The sequence below is a fragment of the Rhinatrema bivittatum genome, chromosome 9 (genome assembly GCF_901001135.1).
Source record: "Rhinatrema bivittatum chromosome 9, aRhiBiv1.1, whole genome shotgun sequence".
Taxonomy (NCBI): domain Eukaryota; kingdom Metazoa; phylum Chordata; class Amphibia; order Gymnophiona; family Rhinatrematidae; genus Rhinatrema; species Rhinatrema bivittatum.
In genome coordinates this window covers 9517050-9539700 of record NC_042623.1, presented here as the reverse complement: position 1 = coordinate 9539700, position 22651 = coordinate 9517050, and the positions used below count along the sequence as shown (strand labels likewise).

General features: G+C 48.9%; 1 protein-coding gene across 3 annotated transcripts in view; it reads right to left on the bottom strand.

Moving 5' to 3' along the window:
* The window catches only part of FRMD4A (FERM domain containing 4A), a 461080-nt gene that overhangs the window by 348946 nt on the left and 89483 nt on the right, over nt 1-22651 (bottom strand). For 2 of the 3 annotated variants that reach the window (XM_029617198.1, XM_029617203.1), the window contains exon 1: nt 14324-14422. The exons of the other annotated variant lie outside the window; for it this stretch is intronic. In XM_029617198.1, the coding sequence (XP_029473058.1) occupies nt 14324-14416 (93 nt within the window). In that variant the 5' untranslated portion in view covers nt 14417-14422. Of the gene's footprint in view, nt 1-14323; nt 14423-22651 lie in introns of those variants that run through there. 3 annotated transcript variants of the gene reach the window in all.

The following is a 22651-nucleotide window of genomic DNA, read 5'->3' as shown; positions in this document are numbered from 1 at the left end:
CACGTGCACGCCAGACCCATCCCGCATGTTTGTATATGCTGTTCCACATATTCACCCCTCATGCTCTCCAACAAAGCATACATCCATGCACCTACAGATACCAGGACCTTAGGGCTATCAAAAGTCATATATATAGAGTACCAGCATCCTACTCAGCTACCTTAACAAGCAGAGCACTTTAATACAGACTAATCATAGCACTAGGCAGCACTACTCTATATGGTTATTTCTGTCATACATAGAAACATAGAAGTGACGGCAGAAAAGACCAAACGGCCCGTCCAGTCTGCCCAGCAAGCTTTCACACCTATTTGTTTTCATACTTATCTGTTACTCTGACCGCTGAGGTCAGGGCCCTTATTGGTAACTTTTTGGTTCCAATTCCCTTCCACCCCCACCATCGATGCAGACAGCAGTGCTGGAGCTGCATCTAAGTGAAGTATCTAGCTAATTGGTTTGGGGTAGTAACCGCCGTAATAAGCAAGCTACTCCCGTTTGTTTACCCTGCATGTGCAATTCAGCCATTGTTGGTTGTCTGAATAAAAATCCTCTTTACTTAATTCCCTCTGTTGCTGAAGCAGTGAGCTGCGCTGGATACTTATTCCAAGTCAAGTATCAGGCTTAACTGATTCGGGGTAGTAGCCACCGTAACAAGCAAGTTACACCCATGCTATGTAATTCATTCCTTGTTGGTTGATGCTGAATATAAATCATCTTTTCTTCATTCTCTCTGCCGTTGAAGCAGAGAGCTATGCTGGATGTGCATTGAAAGGGAAGTATCAGGCTTATTTGGTTTGGGGTAGTAACCGCCGCAACAAGCAAGCTACACCCATGCTTCTTTGTTTACCCAGACTATGTAATTCATTCCTTGTTGGTTGATGCTGATATAAATCACCTTTTCTTCATTCTCTCTGCCGTTGAAGCAGAGAGCTATGCTGGATGTGCATTGAAAGTGAAGTATCAGGCTTATTTGATTTGGGGTAGTAACCGCCGTAACAAGCAAGCTACTCCCCTGCTTTTTTGTGGATGCAAATCCTTTTTTCCACATTTCCTCTTGCCGTTGAAGCATAGAGCAATGTTGGAGTTGCATTAACTGTGTGTATGTTTATTGAATAAGGATGTTAATCTCCAGGTAGTAGCCATCATTCCCGCAAGCAAGCCACCCCTTGCCTCTTCTCTTCATTCACATCCTCTAGACTTTATGGATCCACAGTGTTTATCCCACGCCCCTTTGAAATCCTTCACAGTTTTGGTCTTCACCACTTCCTTCAGAAGAGCATTCCAGGCATCCACCACCCTCTCCGTGAAGAAATACTTCCTGACATTGGTTCTGAGTCTTCCTCCCTGGAGTTTTAAATCGTGACCCCTGGTTCTGCTGATTTTTTTGCAACGGAAAAGGTTTGTCGTTATCTTTGGATCATTAAAACCTTTCAAGTATCTGAAAGTCTGTATCATATCACCTCTGCTCTTCCTTTCCTCCAGGGTGTACATATTTAGATTCTTCAATCTCTCCTCATAAGTCATTCTATGAAGACCCTCCACCTTTTTGGTCACCCTACTCTGGACCATCTCCATCCTGTCTCTGTGCCTTTTGAGATTTGGTCTCCAGAACTGAGCACAGTACTCCAGGTGAGGCCTCACCAAGGACCTGTACAAGGGGATAATCACTTCCCTTTTCTTACTCGATATTCCTCTCTCTATGCAGCCCAGCATTCTTCTGGCTTTAGCTATCGCCTTGTCACATTGTTTCGCCGACTTCAGATCATTAGACACTATCACCCCAAGGTCTCTCTCCTGCTCTAATCAACACTTCTTTCACTCGCATTCCTCCCTCTGTTTACAGGTTATCATTCATATATATTCTGGCATACAAAACTGTCATTACACACTAGATATCTGCAGAGGTCTAGTAGTGCATTAGAAATGATAAACAGCAGAAGTAGTAACATCCAAAAAATACAGAATGTTTAGTCACGGAACAAAAATCAAACAAAAAAGAAACCCTTCGTTGCTTTCTTTGCAAGCCAAGGTGACTGGGAGATTGGTAGGGGGTGAGTGCTAAATTCCCAGGCTGCATAAATGGTATCTGCAGGATATGGGCCTGCACAATTAATTTCATTCTTCAGCATTTCACATAATGAAGAGACATTTTGTTAATTTTCCAATGTTACCTCAAGTCTTACCCAAAGACATGTTTAAAAGATATTTATTGGAAATTTTTAAAATACCAGAAAATGCAATACCAGCAGTAGCTAAGAGCTATTATATTCCAATGTACAAAAAGAAAGAACAAAAGTTAGATCGGGATGGAGTTCAGGTAATGGATGTATTAGAAGGTATCTCAGATGTTTCCAAATTGTTGGAAACTTCTGATAGTGAAATGGTGCAGCTCATCACATTTGTTTTTGAGACAGACAGAGACTGGGTATTCCGACTTTTTTTTAAACACAGATTAGAGAAATTTCTGAATTTACTTATAAGGGTATACCCAGACTATTCCAAAAGTACACAAAAAAAGAGGAGAGAATTTCTTTTGTTAAAAATGAAGGTTCTCCAGATAGGAGGTACCTTTTTTCTTAAATATCCGTGCAAGTGTTGATTAGGATATAATGGTAATTCCTATATGTTTTATATTCCTTCTCAATTGAAACATTTTTTGAGCGATAAAACAAATGTGGCTGGTTCTGGAGAAAGACTTCAATTAGATACCATTGAGACAGTGAGCCCAATTAAAGAATAATTGTACGTTGGGTGATTATATCAAGTTAATTGAATATATGAATGAATTATATATCAATTGATTCCTTATGATTATGGACTAGAGTATATTGTTAATTAAGTTGTTTTACTGATAATACAAATTATTTCTCTATGTATTAGATACTTTTCTCAATCAAGATGTTTTCTTGTAAGTTATAATTAAAAATTCTGATAAATAAAAAATTAAAAAAAAAAAACCCATAATGAAGAGACATCACAAGATATCTCACTATTGGCAAGAAAATTTCACTAAACACAGTGGGGCAGATTTTCAAAGGGGTACGCGCGTACCCCCAGAAAACCTGCCCCAGGTTCCTCCTGCGCACGCCGAGTCTATGTTGAATAGTCTCGGTGGCGCGCGCAAGCCCCGGGATGCGCATAAGTCCCAGGGCTTTCCTGGGGGGGCGTGTCGGGGGTGTGTCGCTGTGGCATGTCATTCGGGGGCAGGGCTGCGGGTGTGGTTCCGGCCCGGGGGTGTTTCGGGGGCGTGGTCGAGGCCTCCGAACCTGCTCCCGGGCTGGGGAATCGTGCGGCCGGTGCGCGCGAGTTACGCCTGCCATTTGTCAAACAATTGTGGGGGGGGTTTAGATAGGGCTGGGGGTGGGTAGGGGAAGGGAGGGGAAGGTGCGGGGGGGGGGGGGGGGGTGGTGGAAGGAAAGTTCCCTCCGAGGCCGATCCCATTTCGGAGCGGCCTCGGAGGGAAGAGGCAGGCTGTGCGCGGCTCGGCGCACGCAGGCTGCCGATTTTGCACAGCCTTGCGCGCGCCGACCCCGGATTTGAAAGGATACGCGCGTATCTATTAAAATCCAGCGTACTCTTGTTTGCGCCTGGTGAGCGAACAAAAGTACGCGCGGGCGTACTTTTATAAAATCTACCCCAGTGAATTGATCCTATGACAAATCAGGCAATGAAACACGAAATTTGTCTGAGGTCTCCTAACTGGAGCTAATTCTGCGACTCCACTGAAAACTGGATGAAGAGAAAACGATGACCTCATCTCTGCTGATTTGGTATCAATGCAACAGTTTACAAATCATGTTAAGTAGTATTGATAATTTTGCATCCGGTCCTGTAAAGGTTATCTTAATTAAACTAACAAATCAGTTGGAGGAATTGATTTTTCGAAGAAGGAGCCGTAATAGTCGGGGACATGCGCTAAGCTTCATTTAGGTTATTCCATTTATTTATTTTGGGACACAAATTATTTGTCTTCAGACATTTCCTTATCTTCAGAAACTTCTGGCAAGTCAGTGGGCCAGTTCCTGTGGTTTCAGAACTGGGGGGCGAGTTCCCACTGTGAAGCTTGGTGCGTCTTCCATCCCGTGGCATTTATTAAATCAGCGCAGAAAAGGAAGTCAAGGCTGCAGCCAATGGCAGGGCCTCTTTTGGGACCTCTTCTGACCCTTAGGGGTTTTCAGGCGCCCGCATAATTCGTTCACTTTGTTAATTATATTTCCTCCCCTTGTGAGAGCTTCGTGCTGTCGTGTCTCGTCTCCTTCTGCCATCGGCCGTCCTTTCCGAGAGTCCGTGGCCTCCCCAGAGCGAGGAGCTCAGGCTGCTAGCAAGCCTTCCAGCCTTTCCTCCATAACGTGGGTCTCAGAAGAAGAAAGGCTGGGGATCTCTGAGGAGGCCGGGGCTGTCACCGGTACCTGTAATCAGTCCAATGGCCACCTCATTGATCACGCCCACCGCCTAGCTCCGACCTCCCCAGAGCGAGGAGCTCAGGCTGCTAGCAAGCCTTCCAGCCTTTCCTCCATAGCGTGGGTCTTGGAAGAAGAAAGGCTGGGGATCTCTGAGGAGGCCGGGGCTGTCACCGGTACCTATAATCAGTCCAATGGCCACCTCATCGATCACGCCCACCGCCTAGCTCCGACCTCCTCAGAGCGAGGAGCTCAGGCTGCTAGCAAGCCTTCCTGCCTTTCCTCCATAACGTGGGTCTCGGAAGAAGAAAGGCTGGGGATCTCTGAGGAGGCCGGGGCTGTCACCGGTACCTGTAATCAGTCCAATGGCCACCTCATCGATCACGCCCACCGCCTAGCTCCGGTTTGCCTCTCTCTGACTTGGAGACCCTCGCCTTCCCCCTTCCCTTCATGTTCATCCGTGTCCATATGTTTTCTTACTGAGCGTGACCGAGAAATCTCTTCCCTCATGAGCATCTGTTTAGGCAGCGCCATTGCCTGTGACACTGGCATGGGGGAAGAGACCCCGAGATGGAAACAGGGCGGTTTCATGCCACGCAACGGTTTCGCTCCGGGGCACCATTACCCCCAAGCTTTCCTTACTAACGCTGCAAACACTGGAGGACCTTACTCTGAAAGGAGAAAAATACAAAGACCTTGTACCCTCCCACGTGTGACAAGGGACGGGCCGAGGGTAACGGGGTAAGGCTGGGCCTGCACTGCTCTGTCCCTTTTCGCACGGAGCTGAGCTACCTGGGAATTCTGCTGATAAAACTTTGCAAGAGAAATGTTATTCCGTGGGTTGCACAACTAGCAAAGCCTTCAGAATATTCTCCAGCATCCGAGGCAGAAGTAAAAGTGGCAGAGTAAATCAAACAAAGTCTGGTCTCTAATCTCTGAGAAACCTTCATCTTTGGAATATTACGATTTACGCTTGGCTGAGCGAGGAAGGCCGTGCTCCTGAACCAAGACATCACTCAGCGCTCACCGGCTTCCCTCGGCAGCTAGAAAGGAGCACAAAATACAATTACCATTTTAATGAATATTTTACGTTGACTGCGTCCACATTTTACGATAATTAGGATTAACACTTGAGCATATTCTCCAGGCGATTAAAGCAGTGGTTCCCCCCTAAAGCAGGGGGGGAGGTGGCCAACTCCGGTCCCCAGCAGCCACAAGCAGGCCTGGTATTCAGGATATCTGCCATGAATATGCATGAGGTACATTTGCATGCTCTGCCTCCACTGCATGCAAACCGATCTCATGCATGTTCATGGCAGCTACCCTGAAAACCAGGCCTGTCTGTGGCTCCTGAGTTTACCCAGGGCAAGAACCTGGATTTGTCTGCTGGAAGTCTGGTTTTAATGAGAAGGGCGTGGAAGGAGGGGAGAGGGATCTTGGCCTCCTTCCCTGAAAGCAATGATGCCTCCTCTAGCCCCAACCGTTGGCCGGGCAGAGGTTTCCTGTATTCCTCATGCGCACTGTTTACATCCCCAGGAGGCCCGGGCAGAGCAGCTCAGTGATTCCAAGGCAAACTCCACCTCAAGTGAAATTTCAGGCTTTCCGTCCACATCCGACAGATTTCACCAGCTGACCTGGGGGGGAAAAGTCCCAGCAGCGTTTGCCAATTCACTGCTCCGCAGAAACTTCGGGTTTCTTGCAGATCCGAAACAGCTTCTGCCGCGCGCGCAGATTTCCTTCCACAAAAAAAAAATTCCAAGTTCGTTGATTCTGTTTGGCAGAGCTGCAAACTTTTTTTTTTTTGGTTGGGTTTTTTTTGGGTGATTTGCTGAATGAAGTGGAGATCTTCCTTTACACAGGGGCCTCTCCGTAGGGATCGCACCCAGAAAACCCTGAGAAGGATGCTGGTGGTACCAGACAGGACCAGGGCCTGTGGGTTGTGACAATCACTTCCAAGGCTGCCCCGGCGAGAGAGAGCGAGAGAAAACAGGCTCCGTTCACGCCAGCTGAGGTCAGGGGAGACAGGAAGAGCAGCCTGGGAATGGCTCGGCAGAGCAAGGCCCTTGGGAACCAGACTTTCAAACACTTCTCAAAACACTCAGAGCCGAAGTTACAGCGCTGGGGGAGCTTGAGTCACCGAGGGTTTTTCAGCCATTCTGTGCCCATGAATCAGGACCAACGTCTGCCTTCCCCCTCCTGCTTAACAGTAACTTATTGTGAATTTATTCCAACAGCTACAGTACTTATTATTATTCTTATTGTGATTTGTACAGCACATGCCAGATGTGTGCAGCTCCGCACAGACCCATGCAACAGGCAATCCCTGCTACTTGGAGTTTACAGCCTAGTCAAGACAGACAGACAAGACAGACAACAAGAAACAAATCATTGGCTTTGAGTTTAGGGCAGCAAGGCCATGACTGAGGAGGATTAAAATCTCCTCTTACAAACTAGAAGTATTCTCTTAAAATTCCTGTCTCAAGGGTTTGTTTTTTTTGGGGGGAGGGTGGAATGTATATTATTGAGATCTTCCCCAAAATCTAAAATCTTTACTGAGGATTGAGCACCAGCAGAGCCTGTCATCGCATGATTGTACAATAAGGCAGTAACTTTCAGAGCGGCGCGCGAGCACACGTATGCATGCGTTTGTCGGCCACGCCACCCAGGGACACGGCTAGTTTATAACATACGCACGCACGCTGTAAGATAGCCTGACCTCGCACACATGTACGCTCGGTTTTAAGTGGGGGGGGGGCGCATGCCTGTGTGCGCAAATGCTGCTTCTGCCGCAGAAGTGGGCACGCGCGACAACGCAATAGCCCGTTTTCCCAGTTCATTCCCAGTTCACCCAGTGAAGGGCCAGGACTTCCAATGCCTCTCTTCTCCCGTTAGCCCTGACCATTAAAACCCCGCTGCTCTGCCTAGAATTTTTTTTTTATCGTGTACACGTCATCCATAGCAGATGAAACGTTGCGCGGCGGGGGGACTCCGGCGCACGCCGGTGCACCTACGTATTTACGTGCAGTTTGCATGCTCAGATCCAGGAACGCCCGTGCCTCGCCCCTTTCTAGAAACGTTTCATTTGTGCGTGCTACAGCATTTACACGCGAATCCGGGAGACTTTTCAAATCCGCTCAGCGCGCACCGGCCCAACCTATTCGTGCATCCCCAAATTTTGGCGCAATTTAGGCTTTTAAAATTCACCCTTAATATTTTCTAATGTGATTTAAATATTCCATTGCATTTAAATACGCCCTAATTCCAAGCACTTTACTTCAGAAGTCTTCAGGCACTATTGGAAAAGCAATACATTAATTTTGTGATACTTTTTGGTAAGGGAGAAGAAGAAGTTGGATCTAGTAAGAGGATGCTGGGTGCTTAACATAACAAAAGAACATAAGGACCAAGGGTCCATCAAGCCCAGCATCCTGTTTCCAACAGAGGCCAATCCAGGCCACAAGAACCTGGCAATTACCCAAACACTAAGAAGATCCCATGCTACTGATGCAATTAATAGCAGTGGCTATTCCCTAAGTCAACTTGATTAATAGCAGTTAATGGACTTCTCCTCCAAGAACTTATCCAAACCTTTTTTAAACCCAGCTCCACTAACTGCACTAACCACATCCTTCAGAAGTGAATTCCTGAGCTTAATTATGGGTTCAGTGGAAAAGAATTTTCTCTGATTTATTTTGAATGTGCTACTTACTAACTTCATGGAGGGTCCATCCACTAGTCTTTGTAGTTTTTTAAAGAGTAAATAATACATTTACATTTACCGTTCTATTCCACTCATGACTTTATAGACCTCTATCATATTCCCCTTCAGCTGTTTCTTCTCCAAGCTAAACAGCCCTAACCTCTTTAACCTTTCCTAGTAGGGGAGCCATTCCATCCCCTCTATTATTTTGGTAGCTCTTCTCTGTACCTTATCTAATGCAACTATATCTTTTTTGAGATGCAGTAACTATGGAGTTATGCAGAGACATTATGACATTCTCTATTTTATTCTCCATTCCTTTCTTGGGAATTCCTAACATTCTGTTTGCTTTTTGACTGCCGCTGCACACTGAGCCTAGGATTTCAAAATATTTTCCACTGTGACCCCTCAATCCTTTTCCTTGTTTGTATCACCTAATATGGAACCTAACATCGTGTAACTAGAGCGAGGGTTACTTCTCTCTATATATGCATCACCTTGCACTTGTCCACATTGGATGGATGCGCAATCTCCAGTCTTGCAAGGTCCTCCTGCAATTTCTCACAATCCGATTTAACAAGTGGTAATAATTTTGTGTTGTTGTAAAGTTTAACCACCTCACTTGTTCCCCTTTCCAGATCATTTTTAAATATATTAAGAAGCATCAGATTCTTGAGGCTCTCCACTGTTTACCCTTCTCCACTGAGAAAACCGACAGTTTCATATTTTTGAACCATTTCGCAGTTCACAATAGGGCATTGCCTCCTATTTCGGGTCTTCTGAATTATCAACACTGAATACAGTTTCAAATCTGGGCATCTCCCCAGCATCCCCTTCAGTAAGCACCGAAGCAAAGAATTAATTTAGTCTTTCCACAATGGTCTAAGTGCCCTCTAATCCCTTGATCATCTGACTTCCTCCCAGGCTTCCTGCTTTGGATATATTGTAAAACGTTTTTATGAGGTTCTGCCTCTACAGGCAGATTTTTTCCCCATTCTCTTTTAGCCCACTTTATCAATGTTCTATATTTAATTTGCCAATGCTTAGGTTTTTCCTATTTTCTTTCCTTTATCCAGTTTTTGAAAGAAGTTCTTTTGCCTCAAATAGCCTCTTCCACCTCACCTTTTCACCATGCCAGCAGTCGTCTGGCCTTCCTTCCACTTTTTTTAATGCATGGAACGCATCTGATCTGGGCTTCCAAGATGGTATTTTTAAACAATGACCATGCCTGATGTAAACTCTTAATCTTTGTAGCTGCACCTTTTAGTATTTTCCTATTTTCCTCATTTTATCAAAGTCTCCCTTTTGAAAGTTTAGCTGTAGACTTCCTTGTCTTCCCTCCAGTCGTTAAGTCAAATTTTTGATGGCACTGTGATCACTGTTGTCAGGCGGCCCCGCCACCACTTTCAGTAGTGGAATAAACAGGACTTGATCTATAGATCCAGGATCTTTGCAAACCTGCGAACCCCACCCCCTTCTCGTCTATGTGCCTTTGACCAAGTCATTTAGCTTCCTTGGGTTACAAACTCTTGAAGGCAGGCACATTGCAACCCTTTGTGTTACCTTGCGCAGTGCTGTGTATAATCGGTAATAAACATACTTTTTATTATTTCCAGTTCTAACTCTGATCCTACCCAGCTCTGTTTGGATCCAGCACCTCTCCACTGACTAAGGGGCGAGAATGAGTCAGGTTTGTTGCAGATAACGTGAGCGGGTTTGCAGCGTTCACTTGATGAGCCCCTTCCACCCCATGCAAGTTATTTATTTATTTATCCCATTTTTATGTTCCGCCATATCTCAATAATCCAGGCGGATTATGCCTTAACATACATAACTGCAGTAACATAAAACAGAATAAAACATTAAGACAATAACATCACATAACACATATAAAACCATCATTAAAAACAACAAACATTAAAACTCATAAATATACATCACATCATCACTGCATTCACCACTTAAAAAACGAGGGAGACCGCATGCACCTTAGAGATTAAAAAAAAAGCCTTTACTTTCTTCCCGGACCTTAGATAATTATCCTCCTGATGCACAGATAAAGGCAAAACATTCCATAGTGCTGGAGCGGCTGAGGAAAACGCGCAATGCGCATTTATTTGTAATCGAGAGCAGTTGGCTGGTGGGATAGTACGCTGATTTTGACCTAAAGAGTGCAAATTGCAAATTGATTCATTTACTTTAATCTTATCCGCAAGACAATAGTAAAAAAAAAAAAAAAAAAAGCGATTTATGTACCAGTGAAAAATTTAAAATCGGATTCAATCATTCATTGGTAGCCAATGTAGCTCCTTCCTATAAGTCGCCCAAGGCAGGCCAAAGATTATACGAGGGGCAGTCTTCTATACAATGAGACCTTACAGGCTGCCTTGCTACCCCCAGATCTACTACAAAGCCCTTCACTTTGCCCCGTTTCCAGCACCGTGGCCTGGATGCTGAGCAAACAGAAAAGCAGCTTGCGTTTCCCGATTTAGGCTCCGCGTCTGCAAACCGAATCGAGCGGCTTGTTTCCAGTCAAGGAAGCGGTGAAGTAAGTAAAAAAGAAAAAAAAACTCTCTACTAACAGATGCCTTAAACGTGCTGGGAAAGATTTTTTTTTCTGCTATTCTCCAGGTAGAATAAACTCCCGCTGCTTCTCTGCAACTCCTGTCAGTGAGGCAGACAAAGGTTAAGGTCGAGCTTTCGTTGGAATTTCAGGGCTGGGGAAGGAAGCTCGGCTTTCCAGACTGTTGTATATATTATGGTAAGAGGAGAAGGGACCACCCGGGCTTTCATTTCCGATGGAACGAAGTGCAGGCAAAGCTCTTTTATCTTTCAGAAATCTCTGCTCTGTTTTATTATCCCTAGGTTCAGATTTTCCTTAGGCTGTGGACTTTCTGCGTCTGAAACATTTTAACTTGCTGTACATTACCGCAGAGCGTAACATCTGTGGCTGGACGCGCTGGATAGTGACCGCTGTGAAACATAATCTTGTGCTTTAGGGTGCGGGGCATAGACACAACACAACCCTCAGGCTGGTAACGGAGGGCGCATTGTACGCCAGCATTCATTCGTTTTGGCCCAGCAGTGTCCTCCTGCTCCTCTGGGGCTTCCGGCTCAGTTGGGCCCAGCCTCTGTTGGGTTCTGGGGACAACCTGAGCCTTCGTTTGCAACTTCCTGTGAATATTTTGCCCTATTTTATATCCCCCCTCCAACTCAGGAAGCTCAGTCACTGCAGCCACACACACACACAGCCCTCAGCAAAGGCTCCTGCACCAGGGCTGCTCCTGGGAACCAATCCGGCCACTAGATGTCACTGCTGTGCGAGGACTGGGACTTCCTCACCTCCGAGGCTGTGAACGCTGCCTCCGCAGCATCCCAGCCCGGGCCGAGCTGAGGAGCAGATCCCGCACGGCAGCCTGCAGCAGCGCCACTGGGGCGCCGTCGTTCTGTCGACAGCGCAGCTCGGCTGAGCCCCAGTGGTGGGCGAGACTGAACGCAGTAAGGCCCTACAGGTAACTGCAATCCTGGCCAGCCATGCACTTCACCCTCCCAGAGAGTCGTTTTGCAGTCTCCTGTCCTGTTAGTGCTATTGGGTGAAAATATGTTTTTATAACACAAAAAATAAATCCAAACCAAACAGCAGCTCCAAAATTAAGATGCAAAACCCGTAAAAGTATGCTCGTCCCTTATCCCTGTACTGTCCAAATATTCCATGCAATGCAGGTCAGTGCTGGCCTCTCTGGAATCCCCCACCCCACGACCCCCAGCAGCACAGTGCAAGTTTTCTGAGGCCATTTCCAAATTCACATTTCGACCTTACGGATGTTGCCTTCCTTCTACTCAGGTGGAAGGACTGAAGTCCAGAGTCCCCGCAGCATTATCCGATAGGACACTCAAACCGCAGAGCATCCTACAGAGCACGAGGGCATTCAGAAAGTGCCTTTTATATGCGATCCTGCCTGCTGCCTCACAAGTTGCCCCAGCTGTTGGGAACGGAGCTGGCACCATGCTGTTAGCACCTTCCGGAACGTATCCCAGAGTAAGGCAGAACCTTCCAGAACCAGCGCTTGTTGCAACACATTGTATTTCTTCATTATACATTATACATTAGTATTTCTTCACGGAGAGGGTGGTGGATGCCTGGAATGCCCTTCCGGAGGATGTGGTGAAGACCAGAACTGTGAAGGACTTCAAAGGGGCGTGGGATAAACACTGTGGATCCATAAAGTCAAGAGGCTGCCAATGAAGAGTGGGTGACTCGCCAGAATGATGGCTACTGCCTGGAGTCAATACCCTTATTAAATAAACATACACAGGCTTACGGTGACTCCAACATCGCTCTAAGCTTCAACAGCAAGAGGAAATGTGGAAAAAAGGATTCACACTCACAAAGAGGGGAGTAGCTGGCTTGTTACGGCGGTTACTACCCCAAATCAAATAAGCCTGATACTTCACTTTCAATGCATATACAGCAAAGTTCTCGGATTCAACGGCAGGGGAGAAGAAAAACTGATACTTCACCCATCCAGCAGAGCTCTCTGCTACAACGGCAGGGGAGAAGAAAAGAGGGTTCGCACTCACAAAGCGGGGAGTAGCTGGCTTGTTACGGCGGTTACTACCCCAAACCAAATGTGCCTGATACTTCACTTTCAATGCATATACAGCAAAGTTCTCGGATTCAACGGCAGGGAAGAAGAAAAACTGATACTTCACCCATCCAGCAGAGCTCTCTGCTACAACGGCATGGGAGAAGACTGATACTTCACTTTCGATGCACATCCAGCATAGCTCCCTGCTTCATCGGCAGGGGAGAAGAAAAACAACCAATAAGGGCTGTATAACACAGTCTGGGTAAAACAAATAAGCATGGGTGTAGCTTGCTTATCGCGGCGGTTACTACACCTAACTAATCAAGCTTGATATTTCACTTGGATGCAGCTCCATCATTGCTCTCTACATTAATGGCGGGGGTGGAAGGGGAATAGAACCAAGAGCTAAGAGAAACAGATAAGTATGAGAGAAAATATGTGTGAGGCTTGCTGGGCAGACTGGATGGGCCGTTTGGTTTTCTTCTGCCGTCATTTCTATGTTTCTATGTTTCTATATGTTACTTAAACTCTAAAGTAGAACGGTTCAGCAAATAAACTAATGAATGCGTTTTCTCTGCCCATAAGTAACCCGCTTGAGGGTATGTAAGACAGCAGCAGTGCTTGTCAGCAGATAATGAGCTTTTAGCCCACCCTGTCTAGCCAGTTGCCCCTTGCCTGCTGTGGCACCTCAGGGCAGGCCGTATCTGATCCCCAGCCGTCTCCCTCTGACTCTGCCCCAGATGTCCCTGTTTCGATGCTGACTGCAGGCACCCAGCACCTTCTCAGTAAGGAAGCATTACTGCACGCTGTCAGCACTGTCTCAGTGCTTCAGCACACCCTGGGCATGACATCATGTTTCCCGCTCAGCGTTACTGCTCACATACTAAAGTGCACAGGACCGGCAATGCCACACTCTCCCTAGGCCGTCCCATGACGTCCCACACCAACAGGTGCGCTGGCATCACCAGTTAGTCCAGATCCATCATCTACGCAAATATTTGTCTCTGTTCTGTAGCTTGACACAGGGTCAGTAGTTAGGGGCTGTTCTGGAAGTGGGCTGCAGCCAACGGTACCAGGTGATATGCTGGCAGGGGCGAGAGCTGCTGCTAACGTCCTAGGCAGAGGTTTGACAAGCAGATATCTGAAATCAAGACTTGGTGGCCGAAGTGTGCTCCAGCTTCATGGGACATCGGGCTCCGGTGGTGGGTTTCGCTGGAGCTGACAGTTAACGTCCACCCCTACAATGAACAGGACTGAAGCAATTCTCTCCTGCTACCGAAGCAAAGCCAGAGAAAGGCACAGGCTCTAAAACCGGCAGCATGATTTCATGAAATTACACATCACAAATTGCTCGGCTCCCGGTGCCCCACTGCCACCGAGACTCGCCCCTGGCCTCCTCCTCCTGTACTGCCAGAGGCAGCACATCTGCCGCGCTCTGCAGGCACCCCGCCATGGTCTCCTGCACCAGGAACGGGCTCGGGGTTAGACTGCACTTCCCCATGCTCGTCTGCCTGCTGGCAGCCCTCCTAGCTCAGAACACGGAAAGGAAGTCGTCCGCCACAGAATGGAAACCCCACATTGCAGACCGGCATTTTCCCTTCTCCCCCCTGCAGTACAAAGGAACAGGAACTTACCCTTTCACCGCTTCGCCTTCTCAGGGACGTATACGGCATTTTGAAGAAGAGTTTTCGGGTCCTGTCTGGAGTTACTGCTGCCTGTACCACCATGGTGAAGAACTGTGTGTGCGTGTGTGTGCGTGTGTGTGTGTGCGTGTGTGCGTGTGTGCGTGTGGCAGCCTAAGCAAGCTTCCTCCGCAATGCCTTGCGAGTCTCCTGCAGATTTCTCAGAGATCAGATAACAGAGTGGTTAGACCCTATGAATCCAGATGTGGCTTGTTTGAAGAAAAAGCCGCACACACACACACAGAGTTTGAAGAAAGGGTCTCAGGATGCACATCTGCAGCTCCCTTCGGCGGCTCCTGGGTCGTTCACTGGGCGCGGGCGTCTGTGCGGCCAGAGGTAGAAGGATTACCGCTTCCAAAACGCGTCAACCTCGCCTTCTCACAGTTCCCAGACAGTAACCAGGTCAGCCGTCTGTCTAATCAAAAAACTCTATCATACTTCGTACCCCAGCCTGTCACGTGGCTGGAGACCCCCTCCCCCTCTGATCTGCTGTGCATCACCATCTGCTGCCGCGGTTAATGCTAACGCTGACATGCAGATCCCGAATCACGGGTGGGTTCTGCCGCGTCGGGACAGGGTCTGAGGAGCAGGGCAGACTCACGTCTCCATGAAATATACAGAGGGGGCCGGGGCTGAGCAGAACTGATGTCAGGAGCCTGGGCACACTGGCTGGGCCGGGGCTCTGTGTTTGTACAGGCCCCTGTACTGTGACGGCGATCTCCTCACCTACGCAGACTCACCTTCACGCAGACACGGATCCCCCCCCCCCCCCAGCAGCTGCCACAAGGCAGGATTTCCCATGGCTGTAAAAACACAGAGAGAAGACCTGATGTGACATCTTTCACATTCTCCATCTGCAGGAGTCCAGGCCTCCCCATCCCTTCTCTCTGGGCCCTGCCTTTGCATGCTTGACCTGACCACGCATCGGCCTGTCCACGTGTGTCTTCCTGTGAGTGATAGCCAGCACTTTCTGTTAAAATGGGAACAGTGTTCATCCTCAAACACCAAGGGCCAAGCAAAATCCCAATATAAAGCCACACAGTGGCCCCAGTATTGAAGACACTCTAAAACGGCTAACGTATTTGGCTAGTTAGCTGGATAAGTCATCCAGGATATTCAGCGGGATAAACGTCCTGCTGAATATCCCCAAATTAGGAGATCTGTCTACCTTTAGCTGTATCACTTTGAACCTAACCAGTCAACTTTGAATATTGCTGGTGAGGTTTACCTCTATGCAGCTGAAGTTAGCTGGAGAACGGGATCAGGATGCATGCGAATGGATAACTTTAAGCTTATATTCAAAGAATATGGTGCCGACAAGAGTAAAAAACAGAGAGAAAAGAAAACCCCAACCGGAGCAGAGGCAAGGCTCCCCCCTCCGCCCCCCACTCCCCCTGATTAATACTCAAATCGGTTTCAGTGGTCAACCTCCACAATGAAAAGTGATGGACTGAAAGGCCAAGGAAGGCAGGCTGCACCCCCCCCCCCCCCCCCCAATATCAGTGATTCAGATTGAAAGTGCTCCTCCCACCTCTTCCCAACCCCGCCTCCAAGGCAACCACGTCCTTATTTTCAGCTGAGGTCACCCCAAAAACGGCAAAGGCCGCCAGGCCCTGGCGCTATCCTACTGCTCCCAGTGGCATCAGTTGTTGCTTCGACAGGCCGTGCTGATTTTGTGGCCTGCTGGCCTCCGGCATCTGCTAAGGTGAGGATGGGACTGGCTGCCGGAGGTGGAGGGAGTTTGAATCGGCGATGGTGGCTGGGGGTGCTGCCCTGCCAGCCCCATTGGGCCCAGACGGAGGGGTTTTTTTGCTGGCGCTTATGCAGCTGTCTTCTTTGGATACAGCCACATAAAGCTTAAAGTTATGCATCCACACGTGGCTGGAGAACTTAGCTGGATGCAGCTAAAATGAGCTAAGTTAGCCAGAACGCCCCTGAGTCGCCTCTGTCCGGCTCTTTTCACAAGGTCTCTGAATGAGTTGGGTGACGATTCTTCATTGGTCGGGATGGGAATGTCCCCAGTAATGGCAACGTCTTCACTCTTTGCAGTTCTCTTAGGGTCACGACCCCAGTGTTTCTCCGGTCCGGTGCGTGAGCTGTGCCGCCTTATTATGATTTTCTGAATGCAGGCCTTTCTGGCGTCAACATTGTGCCAAGCGATCAGTGGCTCACTCGTTGCTGCGTTAAACAGAAGAGCCTTAGGAAAACACAGCGAGGAGACTACTGAAGAACGCCAAGGGAGACATTCGTAGCACTCTAGGTCAGTGCTGGTGACCCCTAGGGGGTGGGGGGGGCCCAAGGAGCCGGGCCCACGCTAAGTCCAGGCACTAAACCGCAGCTGAAACGGAGGAAAGGCTGACTTGGGTTGGAAGGGGGGGGGGGGGGCGGTGGGAGCTTCTGGGAATTCCTGATCAGGGCTAGCACTGCGGCTTTCAAACTATTTTCACAGGAAATGGTTTTTAACGTGCCTTCAGCAGAGGCGGGAGGAGCTTGAATGTGGGAAAGAGCACATGCAGAACAATTCTGTCTCTGTTCATGATTAGATCCATATGCTCGCCGGCCAGAAAACAAGAGGGCGGCAACCGGAAAAGGCACAAAATGGGTCCAAAGTGGCCCTGACTTAACTCACAGAGCTCCTCTAGAGAAAGCCCCGGGCGACGCTTCAGTGCTTTTAAGTCATCTGGACTCGGTTTTAAAGGCATCCAAAGTCTGAACGAGACACTAAGATGGAAATCAGGAAAATGAGTGCGGCTCTTCTGGAGACCGGGGGTGACGGTGGAGGGGTGCGCGGGTGATGCCGCCCCCCGACCTGAAACCCCCGGAGGTCACCATGGGCCTTGCACTGCTTCCCACGCTACTCCGACGGTGCATCTCTTTCCCATCTAGCTGGCATAAAGCCCTTTGGTACATGTGCGCCTCCTGAAGTTGAGTTTTCTGCTAAGTCAATGTCACCGGTGTGATAGCCACTTCCTTCCTCTGAGAAATCCCCCATCTCTTCCAAGGCCTGTCCATGCGGGACACCCACGCGACGGAGCTTTAAAGCCTCTTGAATCCAACAACGCGTGCAGACAGAGCCCAGGGGGGGTCCGGTGATGTCCGAGTCTGTCTGACTGATTTAAGGCCTTCTGGGGGGGTTATACGACCCAGAATCAAGCCAAAGAAAACTAATGATAATGAGGTGGATTGCTTTACGGCACTTTATGCAACAATGCTCTCAGTACAGGTGCCAGGGGCCCGTGCAGATTCTCTCAAGGGGAAGGATGATGAATTTCCACCTACGACGACTCCTTCGGGATTACGCCCAGTAAAAGTGCAGCAGGAAACAAAGGAAAACTCGACTCCGGTGTAGGCACTGAGAAAGGAAATGGGCTGTTTAGTGAGGGGGGAAGAGGTACTTTATTGTGAGCACAGGCTTTCAGTCGCCGCTGGTTTGTGGAGTTATATTTTCCTCACATACTGGTGTTTGTTGGTTCGGCTATGCTGCTTGTGACGATGGTGGCTGCATGTTCACTCTTCCAGGTTAAGACGCTCCTCCTTTACACGGAGGGATCCTCTGAAGGTTGCAGAACGATGCTGGTACATACGTAAGCTTTCCGCACTGCACAGCACCGACATAGCTACCCGGTGCATTTTCTATTCATACGTTAAATCTCTCTAAAACAGAAATGCTGCTTCTTCCCAGCGATGGCCACCCCTCTCCTGTCCTCCTCTAAGGGGCCTTATCCCCCATTTTTTTCTCTGCCTCAGCTAAAGGTTTGGGCAGCATCACAGCCCCATCTCTTCCACGCTCATCTCTTTCACGTTACCTCTTCTCTCCCTTTCCAATCTCCAGCAGGGATGGATTTAGGGTTCGGACACCTCTGGGTACTATTGGTGCAGTTGCCTTCCCTGTCCCCTCCTGAACAAGGGAGACAATAAAGCACAGCGAGGTAAGCATCCCTCTTTTTCAGGGAGAGGATTTCACCATCAATATGGACATCCTGGAGGCAGTCGCCAGCAGGACGACAGTTTACAGACCCATCATGAGGTCTCAGGCAGTCTCAAGGTTGGCAGGAAAAGAACCATCTCCCGCACAAATTCAGTCAAGGTTCGTCCTGTGTTCCCACATGTAGACATCAAGCTTTTGATGGTCATGCACAGTTATATGGATCCTTAAAGGACTACAGGGCATGTCAATAGTCAGAACACGATTGCGTTGGGTAACTTCTGGTCCCGTGGACCCACATATTCAGACTTTTCAAAATCTGGTACTAGCTGATTTGGAACATGGTGAACACCAGCTATCAAAAGCTTTCCTCTCAAGAGCGATGGGCATTGCGTTCTTTGGAGACAAATCAAGAGCTGGTAATCAAGCCCACAGATTAAGGCAGGAGGCGACTGTGGTTATGGGCGCAAGAAGCTATACACGCAGCAGAAATGCAGAGATAACTAGGGCGGCACGCCGCTATTACTGCCTGATGACTGAGGACCCTTCCATCTTTCAGATCGCGCCACGGGTAAGGAGTTCATTATTTATTCTAAGAAGTCCTGGGCAGTTGCCACATAAATGCTGAAAGCAAACAGTAAACAAATCAACAAATCTGGCAAGCGACGAAGAAACAGAATTTCAGGCTCCAGCTATCTGATTGGCTGAGAGCAGAGCCACCGGTTTCCTGCGGCAGAATTTGCAAGATTTGGCGGCAAGAGTTGGCAAATTCTGTGACAAATTTGCATAATTTTGCAAACATTTGCGATTTACATCTTTTTCACCTTTATAAAAATAAAATTGGTTTTGGATATTTTTGTGTCCAGTTAATTTGGTTCTTTATTAGAGGAAAAAGGAAGCTTATTGATGGGGCTGGGTAGGGATCTGGGAATAGGAAGAGAGGAGACTGCAGAGGAGGAAAACGAGGAAGGATTCCTAGGAGGGGGTAGGGGGTAAAGAGATAAGGGATGGAGGAGGAGAGAACGGGGGATTCAGGGAGGATAAGGAAAGGAGGGAGGGGACAGAAGAGGGGTCAGAAGTTGGACTGGAGGAGGAAGGATCAGAGATGGGAAGCAAGGGATGAGGAAGAGAAGGAGGGAAGAGAAAGGACCAGTGATGAGGGTGGAGGGGGAGAAGGAGGGAATATTGGGATGGGGTGGAATGCATCTCCATCTCCTCTTTCCCTTAACCCCCCTTTGATCCCTCACTCTCTCTACCCCAACCCAATCACCTCACTCATCCCTGGCTACCTCCACATCAAAAACCAATGGTTCACTCCCCCCCATTGAATCCTTCCTCACCCTGGCTCACTCTTGCCCCAATCCCATCCCTCTCTCCCTTCCCACTCCAATCCCCAGTTCAATCCCTCCTTCCCTTCCCCTCCCTGCTTGGTTCCTCCCTTCCTTCCCCCCAATCCCCAGTTCACCCTCCCCCATTCCCCAATCTCTACTCTGTCCCCGGTTGATTCACTTCCTCCCTCCCCTCCTTCCTCTGTCCCTCCATCCTTCCCTTTCCCCCCCCCAACCCACTCCAGTTCACTCTGTCCCTCTCTCCTTCTCCATCCCTATCAGGTTTCACCCCATTCCCCCCCTCCCTGTGATCGTTGTGTCACTCCCATTTCTCCTCCTCCCCCTGCGACCCCCCCCCCCCCCCCGGATCCCCTCACTAATCACTCATGGGGTTAAACAGGAGGAGGAGAGATGAGCAGCCCCGCAGCACCCCCGGTGCCTCTTCTCCCCTGAACAGGCCCCGAGTGCTCAGGCCCGGCAGGGGAGGCTCTTCCTCCTCCTGTGGGGATCCAGGAGGGGACTGCAGAGGGGTGGGGAGTCTGCACCCTCTCACACATGCCACCAATCTATCCTTGTTTTACAAACGTCCTTGCTTTCCTGTGGCAGTTTGGCCAGACTTGGCAAGGGCTGATTTTTGCATCTCCTACCATGGCCGCAGAATCAGAGCGAGATGGGGCCCTGGCTAATAGCAACTGCAATACCATTTTCACATGGAAATTCTCATATTGTGGGTCAGCCCCCAGTGGCTCAGTGGCAAATACCACGTGCTGCCATGCGAGTGGAGCTAAGTTTACTTCCCGGGTCAGATCTTCCGCTCCTGGGTTGTCTGGGGAAGCTGCGGGAGCCCCTATTATCATTCAGTGGTGACACGCGTTGGCTGGATTTAGGGGCCATGGCGGCAGGGTCCCGGAAGGAGCTCTGGTCCTTGGCGGCAGGTCATGCACCATCGCTGCAATGATTGGACTAAAGTCAGGTGGGAGGGGACATCAGTAGGGAAAATAATCTCTGGGTGGCTGCAAATGAAGACTCTGGGGGCCAGATCCCAGCGCTGGCTCTGAAAGCGCTGGGAGCACAAGTGAGCAGGAGGAAACTGCTGTGCCCCTACCTCAGCCCACCTCCCACCCCCACAGAGTCAGAGTCAATTTGCTAGGAGCTTGGAGGCAGGGTAGAACAGGGTAAATCACTGTCAGGTCGAACAGTTAAGGTCGGGGCTTCCAGCAAGTAAACTGGGTGCTTGCCCAGAGCGTCAAAATTTTGTGGGCGGCAAAATGCCACCAGCGCAAGGCCCAGAGTGGTGCTGTGCTAGAGCCACTGCCATCATGTTGTGCTGGAGCCAGTGCTGCCGGCAGGAAGGGGCTCTGTGCTGGAGCTGCCAGCAGTAGGTGAGCTGGGAAAAGCGGGTGCTTGACCGATACGCTTGCACTGACCCTCCTGACAATCCACGCTTTCTGTCTCCCTCCCACTGTGAAACTTCAGGGTGTGCATCCTGTGCTCAAGACCAGATTTCTAAGTTTCATCTGCATTTACTAGAATTAAGGACTGGATGAAAAGGGTAAAAGGTGAGCAGCCAGCGTGCTTGCACACCCCTGGGCACCGTACTGCAATCTCCTGCAACTGCTGGAAGGGAAAGAAATCCACAGAAAACACCGTGGGACGAAAACCAGCAGGCTGTTTTGTTTCCATGTGGAAATACGTTCTCCTAACATCCTGACATTTTCAGCCACAGCTAAAGAAGGGACAGCTGAGCTGGACTGCTCGAGGACTGACACTTTTGGCTATTCTTATGTCTGTCCATCTAAGGCCTGATGGGTCGGACCAGTGGCAGCCATACAGAGGACTGGGTCGGACTCTGGGTCAGGTCTTTTGCTCCCTGGGCTGACCAGGCCTAGGGGATGCTACAGAGGCAGCAGCACTCACAGCCCGTTGGGGGAGGAGACCCGGTCATTGTGGCAACAGTGGCACCTAGAGGCCAAACTTAGGGTTCACATTTTCTGGGCTCCAGAGGTAGCTGTGGCCACATTGCCTGGGCTGTAAAATGGGAAAAGCCCTAGTTAGGAAGGAAGGCTCATGATGCTATAGACTAACAAAGCCCGTTCGGACTGGGCAGGAAGCTCAAAGGATCAGAGGAAGCTGTCAAGCCAAAGAAAAGTTTAACCCTTGACAGAAAGCTGTACTGAGATCTTATCAGAGATCCCTCACGGTCTCGGGCTGCATCTCCCAGCTGCTGGGCACTGAATGGCCAAGGACTGTCTTACTGCATATGATCTCCCTCCACTAACACTTCAAGTGGCTCATCCTAAAGCCTCGTACACGGGCTGGAGGTGACCCCCGGGGTCAGCATGGCTTGTGAAGATGGCAAGTCTCTGGCTTTTGGCTGTCACTGTGCGTGTTTTTAACGGACGGTGGCTGCCTCCTGGCTCCTGCTGCCTCCCTCTGCACACAGGAGCCAGTTTTTATTGCAATATCTTGGGTGGGTTTTTAAAAACCAAGCCTACCTAGGCTTGGCTTTCTTAACTCCTCTGTAACCTGGCAGCAAGAGTGTGCACGGCCTAAGCCTTTTCCCCGGGACTCGGATTCCTGTTGATCTGCTGCGTGTTTTCCCCACACGGCAGGCGTGCGGCCTTCCGGTTTTTTCCTTATTGTTCAGTCCAGTATTGGAGATCTTCTTGGACTTTGGAAATCCTGAACATATACTGAGGGTTTTCACTCTCTGCCACATCAGAAGCTTGCAGGATTCTTGGCTCGGCTACTTCCACAGGCCTTAGCAGTTTATACTCTCAGGCTTTAATCTATTCTTTTCAGGACATATTTATGAATCAGATTTCCTGTCACTTAGGGGGCCCATAGTATCTTTTACATATACACACATACAAATTTTATCTTTCTAAATCTCCATGCCCTGGAGTTTCCTGACAAACTCGACAGTAGACGTACTTAAGGCCATACAGAGGGGAATTATGTTTTATTTTGCTTTTTAAACCCGGCACGCCTGCCCCTGCGGGCTTTCCAGCGGTAAAAACGCCATGA